This window comes from Neolamprologus multifasciatus, chromosome 6 (genome assembly GCF_963576455.1).
Source record: "Neolamprologus multifasciatus chromosome 6, fNeoMul1.2, whole genome shotgun sequence".
Lineage (NCBI taxonomy): Eukaryota > Metazoa > Chordata > Actinopteri > Cichliformes > Cichlidae > Neolamprologus > Neolamprologus multifasciatus.
The window spans coordinates 14,330,613-14,340,593 of NC_140444.1; the positions used below are offsets into that span (position 1 = coordinate 14,330,613).

Genomic DNA, 9,981 nt, shown 5'->3' on the forward strand with positions numbered 1-9,981 from the left:
CAGTCAATATCTCTAAAATTGGGCAACTCACACTAAAACAATGTGGATTAACGAATACTACAGCTAGCGAACAGAAAAATGTGTAAATTTGATTTTAGGGTGAAAGGTCCATTAATATTAGTAAAGAATGTCACTATGGTTGCGAAAAAAGTTATTGAAAGTTAATGATAAGATCCTGTTTCCAAATTCTTAAAGCTGATGTGGCCTATAAACATCATCTTGTAACAATAAGTCCTATTTTCCCTTGATTAGCTTCTGAAATGTTTACTAGTTGTTTTGTTAAAAAGCATATTGCCATCACAAGTTATCTTTTTTGAAAGGACTTTGCCATAATGTGACATACAGATGATTCACAATTCTTTATACTGTCTTATATAATTACAAATTACCAAGCAATGATTATCAGATTTAAGTTTCTTGGATAAACAAGATTGTAGGCCAGGATTTCTAATTAGATCAAATAGTATATATGGTTAATTATAAAATAGCTATATTTTTGACAGATTATGCACTTCTGTCTACCCTTCTCTGAAATTAAAGTGCCTGGGAACACAGGCAGTCAATACACAGATGTTGTCGATATGCTTTTGTCATTTGCAATTTTTTAGTTGTCTGTACTACATAGTCCAAAAAAAAAAATAGAAATTGATTAGATTTCAGTTTATTTATCCGGTAGTTCAACAACACATATCATCCTTTCAGAAGTGGTGAGTTTTGCAAAAATAGCATTCGAATGAAATTGCTGTTCATCAACAGAACAGGTGGGTGCAAAGAATTTGTTATTCAGCTGATAAAATAAGCTTCAGATAAATTCAGTGACCAAAAAAGAATGTTTATATCTATTAGAAATTCTAAGAGTTCAAAAGGTCTCGATTTAGTTCTTTATTTTTTCAGTTTTGTTTAACCAACATTAAAAAACTAAAGCTCGTCTGGAATCAGAATAAATAGTTTAAAAAAAAATAGCAAAAATTACATGAAATAATTATATTTTTAGACAGAGAAACTTGAGTTTAGAAAAATGCCAAGGTGCCCCCCCCCCCCCTCAGATTATGATGCCCCTTAGTACCATTTCATGTAGCTTGCCAGTGTGACAGTTGGTGTTATAATATATATAAAGCAACAAGGCATAATAGAATATCTCTTCGATTTTAAACTGTATTCTAGCCAACATAAACAACTAAACATTCCCATCATTAACAAATAGAGATGGTGTAAATAAATACCAACTCACCATTTAAAAGTTATTACAAAATACTCAACATAAACCACCATTATCTGAGTAAACACTGTACATTAAAACTCCTAACACATTAAATTAAGACGTGTCTTATGTTTTGATCCATGTATCAAGCCAAATAGACAGTTAAAGTAATTCGAAGTAATACACATAGACATAGAACTTGATAACATTTGACAGAACATTACAATGTTTTTGTGCTAAAGAACACTCAGAATATCATTAACAGGCAGAGACTCCCCTTTATACTTTAGTTCACTGACCCTCCTGGAACACAACAATAAATATTTCTATATAAGATATTCTCATAAATGACTGTGTACTAGAAAGCTTACAGTTTACAGTCTGTTTAATATCCAGAAGTTAGCTTTCTCACATATAGCACAGGTCAATTTTGAGAAATGTTCTCTGCTGCAGTGTATGCAATTTACACTAATGCCATGATGTTCTCTCTTAAATGCATGTACAAGTTCACAGCCTGATATGGGTCTGTTGGTGGAGTCAGATGGGACTCAGTCATGATGATATTGCACAGTTCATATACATCGGGGTCACATGGTTTGGTCAGTCGAAAAACACACTCAGTTTTACACATTTCAACATCTTCTTCTTCAGTGGGGCAAAGGAAGTCTCTTGTCCCGTAGAGCTCAGGTAATGTATACATTACATTAGGTCGACCACTGGGGATATTGATGTTTGTTGATGGCCTGATGGAGTGTGTATTCCAAACCTGTGCAGTGTCATCCAGCTCATCCTGTTAAAAAGAATACAGAAATTTAAGAAATGTGATCGCATGTACGTATATACATATACGCAGATCACGATGAGACAACTCACTCACTGAGAGGAAGGTTTCTTATATTTATGCAATTTATTATTTTTAAACAATCATGCGAATTTTTGTAATCATGTATTTTACCTAATGTCATCTGTACAAGTGTTTCACACACTAACTACGGTTACTGTTATGCTGTGATATCTTACATTAGTACTATTAGTCTTATTACTACCTGCTTGTCTCATCTACTCCCCTCATAATAATCAATTTGTTTTATGTCACTGATCATTGTATTTTGTATTTGTAAGTTATTTGGATATTCCAATCTAAATAATTCCAAATTGTAAATAGTTAATATTATAGATAAGAAATTTTCATATGCCATGTCAACATCTTCAACATAGATGTTACCAGTGTTGGGAAGGTTACTTTTAAAATGTATTCCATTACAGAATACATGACCCGAAATGTATTCTGTAACATATTCCGCTACGTTACTCAATGAGAGTAACATATTCTGAATACTTTGGATTACTTAATATATTATCATGCTGTTTACAACTACGTGAATGTACTATTGCTGTGATTTATTACTGTTACTGAAGGTCCGTGGCTCCGAAACATAGTAAAGGGACCTCTGGCTAATACGGTGGGTTCTGTGTCTGGTCGTAGCCAAAAAATAGCTTTACTTTGTTGTCTGGGTCAACTTTGCTTGCGAGAGAGAGGCGTTGAAAGGCTGCTCCAACGGAACTTATTGTTTTTGGAGGAAAACACGAACACGGTGTACAGTCTAGTCTTAATAGCTTACTTACAACTGGGCTCGTCAGGCACTCTTCTTGGCTGCAGTGGTTATTATTATATTTACATGCTTCCAGCTCCCGTTTCTGCTCGATGACAGCTCCTACTTTTTTTTCTCCCTCCCTCGCTCACAGACACATCAGGGGTATGGCAGTCCATTCTCCCTGCAGCACGGACTACACTGCCTATGATGCTACATTCTTTAGAGCTATGCCTGTAGCATTCTGCCTATTAGCTTAGCACAACAACAACAAAAAGGCCTCTCTCACCCAGGAAACACGCAGAGAGAGAGCGTCACCCTGTAACCATGGCAACCGTAACGCTGCCGCCTGGAGCAACAGAACGTAGCTGTCAAACAAAACCCAAACAGTCCTGACCCGTGACAATATGAAACAGGAAAGTACCACCGTGTAATCCATTTATTTCAACAAAGTGACTGTATTCTAAATACCACCTTTTTAAACGGTAACTGTAACGGAATACAGTTACTCATATTTTGTATTTTAAATACGTAACGGCGGTACATGTATTCCGTTACTCTCCAACACTGGATGTTACTGTAGTCTTGGTTGTTGAGCTCTTCCTTAAGGCGGCCGATTGCTTAAGCCTAAATTATAGTATTTACACAATTTTTTATTTCATTTACTCCCTGCTCCTCTCAACCGCTTCTCCCTGTCTTGTCTCTTTCTTCCTGCAAGTCTCTCCATTTCCTAAACCTGGCACAGGTCTCATCTCTCACAGTACTTCGTGTATTACCTCTCTATCACTTCCTCAGTTTCTTTTATCTCTCACTCACACTCGCATGCATCCATACACGCAACAAAACATATTTTATTAACTCACCTGGATGAGTCCCATGCAACAAAACTGAAGGAGGTTTTTGTCCAGAAACCCACCATCAAAGTACCCGTTGTCTCTGATGTCTGCAAATAAGGATAACCAGAACTCCAGACACTGGCTGCGAAGAAAACGCCACCAGTATTCAATCCTTTGATTGGCGGTACTTGCTCCCTCCAAGTAACTCTCAAGGGTGTCGTTAGGAGCCACGGGCACAAGGAAACGCTGAAAGCCTCTAACATGGCCATTTTCAGTTCCAAGATCGCCCCTCACAACTCTAGGGCAGCCCTTTAAACGCTGCACCGCTTCTATGTAATACCCCCCGATCACTTTCGGATTACTATTTGTTGTGTACGCATTAAGCCAGATTAGTTTTCTAGAGAAACCGTCAATACTACCATTGATACAGATGCCATATGGCTTCAGTTTGTCGTAGGAGTCCATGTGCCAGATGAAATTCGGCCCTTTTGAAAAATAGTTCCTTCGCCTGAAACGTCTTGCTTGCCTCAGTGCGACGCCTCGGGGATCCAGCTCCTTCAAAACCAAGCGCACATCCTCTTTCCTCACGCGTAGTCCATGTTCCCTGCATTTAGCGTACATCCATCGGTATCCGTGAAGCTGCCCAGAGTACTGCAATTGGTTGTCTATAAATTCAACCAAGACGGCCAGGTCAGAGTACGCTTTGTGGCGAGTGTGTCCCCTTGCGCTAAGAACTCTCTTCAGATGTCTTTCGCTTATATGAAAACTGTGTCTACTGCAAAGCACAGTTTTAATGTCTTTATAGTTTAGTCCAAGCTCAAAGTAAAAATCTATGAATCGCTCAAATGGGTGTGTGTCCTCCATCGCTGTGGTTGTTTCTAAAGTTTCAGTGCTGATTTGGAGGTGTATGGTATGGACTTTTGCGAGATCCCGAGGGTTTTTTTGGGTTTTTTTTGGGTTTTTTTCCGTTTTTTTTTTTTTTTTTTTTTTTTTTTCCGAGTTAGTTTTGCGAGATCTCGCAAAAGTTTTGCGAGATCCCGAGTTAGTTTTGCGAGATCCCGAGTTTGTTTTGCGAGATCTCGCAAAAGTTTTGCGAGATCCCGAGTTTGTTTTGCGAGATCTCGCAAAAGTTTTGCGAGATCCCGAGTTTGTTTTGCGAGATCTCGCAAAAGTTTTGCGAGATCCCGAGTTTGTTTTGCGAGATCCCGAGTTTGTTTTGTGAGATCTCGCAAAAGTTTTGCGAGATCTCGCAAAAGTCCGTCTTAATTTTTTTTTTCTCCCATGTCCCCTGCGGGGCTCCGTAGTTGGCAACTCTAATAACTTATGAACAAAATAAAGTTCAACATGATTAACTTCATAGCACCCACCCAGCTGTATAGAAACTCCGTCATGCTAGCTAGTACGCAGTACGGAAAAAGTCAGAATAACGAAAATAAACTCCACCTAAACTTGGTTTATATCTGACCCAGATAGACTGCAGGTCATAACTTCTTACCTGAAGTTCAGTTCACACTCGGACCGGCGGCCGCCTCGGGTCTCTTTTCCTTCTGCGTCCCCTTTCTCTCATCCACCTGCTGCCTCCACCACTTGCTAATGTTACTGAATCTGTGGAAGCTCCGCGATAGCCACCACACGAAGTAACGAGTAACGACCCTATCTAAATCCCAGTAACGACTAACGCGTTCCTGATTTTGGCATAATAACTAGTTACCGTGCTCGTTACCACAAAAATAACGTAGTTGCTGTAACGCGTTACTTAATAACGCGTTAGTCCCAACACTGGTTGCAACAGTCTCAAGAGACCGCATTGATTTTACCCATCATGAGATGTTTGTTGAGCAAAACTTCAGTAATGACACAGCTTTTTATAGCCCATCAGTTGAGACTGAACCAGCTGATAGTAATTTGCCTAAGTGACAGAATTGCTTTCTTATTACTATACGGTTCAGCTGGTGTCACAACTCTCCATGCCTTTTTGCACCTTTTTCATCTGTTCAATACTTTTTCCGTGTCATTTTTCATTATTATACATGCTTGTAATAATGACTTGTAGAGATGGCCAAATGAAGCTTTCTGAAGCACTGAAGCTTGTATTGAAAAACGGTTCATTACTCGAAGCTTTTCAACACAGTCCTGTCTGGTGACATCTGGTGGCCAAAAATATGAAGAGCAGCTTGAATCCACAAAATAAAACCAATTGCTTCATTATGATTGCCCACTCTACAGAGTGGAATTCTGTCTGATATTGGGCCTCCGTTGTGTTGCTTTGAACGTGTATTTTTGGGGGGGTTAAAAAAATGTGGTTTAGTTGTTTAATAAATAATCTTGACCAGTAAACTCTCCTTGTTCAAACATGCACCATGGTGTGGTCTTTCTTTGCTTGTGACTTCTTGATGTTGGTAAATACAACAATTGAAAAATACCACATTACATATAATATACATATGATAATGTACAACACATTATGAAGTATGCTTCTGCTGTGAGGTCCTGCCTCCATGCACTTGTGCAAGTGCTAGATGGGTATATTTATAAATAAAATTATGTTAGGGAAATTTTCCTAGACATATTTTTGACCTGGGAGTAGAATTTATTGTGAAGTGGAAAGGGAAAATGCTTATGAACTTGCAAATTAAAAACATGATGCATTTAAAGTAACCCTTTTTCATTTTTATTTAAGAAGAGAATTTGTTCTAGTGTGCGATGGGAGATCATTTCTCCTGCCTTAAGGAAAATCCCTTCACATGGCACAGAGGAGGCTGGAGTGCAGAGAAACTGGTAGAGATGCAGTTATACAGTCTACCTGGGCCCCACAAACTATCAGATGAAGAGAATAAATAGATTAAATTGCTGCACATTTGGAAGACTAACATTTTCAGATTAATTAAACAATAAAATATATATTTTTATAACATTACATGTAAAGAGTCAAGTGGAGGTTTTTCTAAAGCTATTTAATGATATTTATATTATGAAAGCAGATTTTTTGACATTTTAAGTTTTTTCCCATTATAAGATAAAATAAACACGCACAAAACAAAAGCAAACGGCCAGAACACAAAGCTGGAAAACCCACCCGACTGACCAAAATCAACTCAAAATACTCCCACACAACAGAACCTCCTCTATTCCTGGCTGGCTTCAAATCTCTCAGTGGAATGATCAGTGGTTCGCTATCTGTCACCATCAAAACACCACAAATCCCGCGAATGATTCACTTACTTATAAACCATTGAATCAGACACCGAAACAGTTAGGCTCTAAATGAAGCTTCGGACGTCACTGATCACGTGACTCTGGCCAAACGAATCAAGCTTCGACACAGTGCTTCTGAAGCAGAGTGTTGATTTTTTTGACACACGCACCGGAGTGTCAGCTTCAAGCGGGCCATCACTAATTACTTGTATGGACTGGATGGATTGTTACTGACATGGCAAGAATTTTATGTTAATTATACCTTTAGAAAAATGTTTACTCAGAAAATTGGTGACTTATTTTACTCGCTGTAAGTGTCCACTGCTTTCTGTTCAGCTTCATTTCAGAAGTTGATCTCATGGCTCTGTGTTCTGCAGTATTTGTTGGGCGTGGATGTTAGATTATGGAGAAACTCTCTTCTCACATATCCAGAATTTTGCATTGGAACATGATTCATCATTCCAGCTGTTTTCTGAGTCGTAAGTTTTTATCTCTCCACAGTTTTCATTTCTGCCACCATTTGGTTCCCCACTATTCCAGTAGCTGAAATACAAATAAAATTATAAAAGTTAAACTCAACAATTCAGTCAGTCTTTGGTTTCGTGTGACACGATATTAGCTAAAATAAGTTAGTTAATGTACTTAATGACATAAGAAGACTTTGTGGACAAGAAAGGAATTTAATTTGTATTTCAACCTTGTGGTCATGCGAGTCCCATCCACCCATTTCCATGTCCCCTCTGTCTCTGAGTCAGTCAGTCCAATCCACAAACGCATCTTGAGCTGGTTCACAAAGTTCTTTTTTAGAAAGAGAGAAACTAAATGTAAACATGCAGAACTTAAAGTGATTCATCAGTGTATCCTCTGTTTTCATGCAGTTTCATTCACATGTGTATTATGATTAAACACACACCTGTTCCCCTCGGCTGTTAATAATCATCAGGTCTGCACCTTTTTGAAGACAGTCTTGTCTGCTTTCCTCCCAGGATTTCTTCTCTGAAGAAACTTGAAACAAACTACCATTGAATGCCACCCAGTTTTGTTGATAAGCTGTTTAAGAAAATCAGAATAAAAATTTGGGTTTACTGGGGGACAGGTAGCATCCATACAACTCCAGTCATAAGCCTTTAAAAACCATTGCTTTGGAGAAGAAATCAGTGGTACAAATTCAAAACACAAAAAAATTTGAAAAATGTTAAATTTTTGTGACCTCAGAGGGTCACAGGAGAGCAGAAATCAGAGCTGACGAGACAAGGGGAAGCAAAAGCAGACACACTAACATAAGACACGGGACTTCACAATAAAACAGGTAACTCACACACGCAAAGACACAGACTCAGAGACACAGGCTTTACACAGAGACCTGACTATACTGGAACAGAGGGAGCACCGAATAACATGAGGGGCAAACAGATCAAAACCCAGGACCTAGAAATACCAAAACTAAAACACACACATCAATAACATCAGGGATATAAATAATAAACAATTCAACTCGCTGGGTCACAGACCCAGGACCATGACAGAAACTAATCAAAACTAAATTATTATTGTTATCTCAATCAAAATTAACAGCTAACAAAAATCCACAACTACAGTAACTCTACAGCAGATTGCGTTTCCTGAAATTAGTCGTTTGTTTTTTTCAGACAGTTTATATAAAATTCTTAATTTTAGTTTTAGTTTTGTTTGTCCACAAAACTTCAGCAACATGTAATTGTAATATTTATAGATATGTTTGTGTTTTTTACCTGGGGGTGCAGGTCCAGTTGTTTTAAGTTGCACAGTTTGGATCGCTTCCTGATTCATATAAATGTCTTCTGAAGTTCTATGCTCACTTCTGTACTTTCTGTGACAACCTAATACTTCCTCTGAATTCTCATAGATTTCATCCATGACTGGAGGTTCAGTTGGGTCTTTAAGTCTCTGAGGTGATCAGTGTTTTGAGAGAGTCTCTGAAGTTGTTTGTAGTTGCTCTGAGCTACGTGAAAATATATTGACACAAGCAGTTCTCTATTTAACAGGAAATTAGAGGACTGGTGGCATGCCTCAAGACTGTGTTTGTGTTATAACTCCATTCGTCTTTGCATTTGAATATGCACACAACACTCACTGCAGCACTTTGTTGACTTGAAAGAATTTATAATATATCATACACGTAGTATGAATAGAAACAGTAGAGAAGGCCATCTTTTACATTATATATATATAATTAAATTACATCGTATATGTTATGTGTTTTTAAGAAGTCCAAACTTCCTGTGCGACATTATTTTATCACATTACTGTAATACAATCTTTATCTGACACACTTGTTCAGTTGCTTTGTCTTTGTACCTAAATGCCTGCTAAAGGTCTCATAGTTGTGAAACAACATTGTGTGTTTATGCACAAAACAAAGAGCATTCCTCATAGTTTTGTGTTGTGGTTCCTGGGTTATTTGAGCCAGTGTATTGAGTTTTTTGGGTTCATGATTTATTTCTGAATTTATTATGTGTTCTACATTGTTTAGGCCTTTAGCTTCGTATTATTTTCATGTGAATATATATCTCAGTGTCCCCTTGCCCATCGTTAAAGTCTTCTAGCTGATTATTTTGTGAATACTGTAAAGCATTCACACTGTTTTGTTCCTATTTTTTATGCTTCTTCTTTTTCTTTAAGTTGCCCTTTTAGGTCTTTTGGCCTTTAACTACTTCTCCATACTTTGTTCTATTTTAACCATTCTGCTACTTTTTTTTCTCTCCAGCTATACTTTCTATTTATTGATATTTAACTTTTATACTTTTTAAAATATTCATCTTTTTGTGGCTTTTCTGCTCCCATTGATGACTACTTTCACCATTCAAACTCAGAAATGCTCTCAAACCACTGGGCTACTACTGTATAATTCGGCTTTTCCATGCATTTTACTGTTTTCATAAAATCCCTACTTAAGTTTTTGTTGCATCATGATAATGTTTTAGAAAATACATGCGTTGCTTTGGTTGCAATGCAATCAAGACTGTACTACTCTGGAAGCGACGGGTAAGGTAAGCGACCCATGTTGTAGGTGACGTCAGACGCCGGAGATTTGGCGGAAAAAACAAAGCGAATGGTAGCGTAGAGTTTAACAAAGTTTCCTTAAGCTTCAGTACTGCCAAATAAACTAACCAACTGT

General features: G+C 37.8%; 1 protein-coding gene across 1 annotated transcript; it reads right to left on the minus strand.

Moving 5' to 3' along the window:
- Positions 1 to 494: 494 nt before the first annotated feature.
- On the minus strand, positions 495 to 4,584 carry LOC146516644 (uncharacterized). The gene is made up of 2 exons (XM_085161419.1): positions 3,657 to 4,584; positions 495 to 1,991 (listed from the first exon to the last, which is right to left on the minus strand). The coding sequence occupies exons 1-2, from the start codon at positions 4,491 to 4,493 to the stop codon at positions 1,665 to 1,667; spliced, it is 1,164 nt and encodes a 387-aa protein (XP_085017545.1). The 5' UTR covers positions 4,494 to 4,584; the 3' UTR covers positions 495 to 1,664.
- Positions 4,585 to 9,981: the final 5,397 nt, after the last annotated feature.

What these genes read in the sequence shown, in the direction of transcription:
- LOC146516644 (XM_085161419.1), bottom strand. Translation starts at nt 4,493, where the DNA reads ATGGAGGACACACACCCATTTGAGCGATTCATAGATTTTTACTTTGAG. An exon ending in GTTGCATGGGACTCATCCAG is followed by an intron (nt 1,992 to 3,656) that starts GTGAGTTAATAA and finishes TCTTTTTAACAG; the next exon opens with GATGAGCTGGATGACACTGC.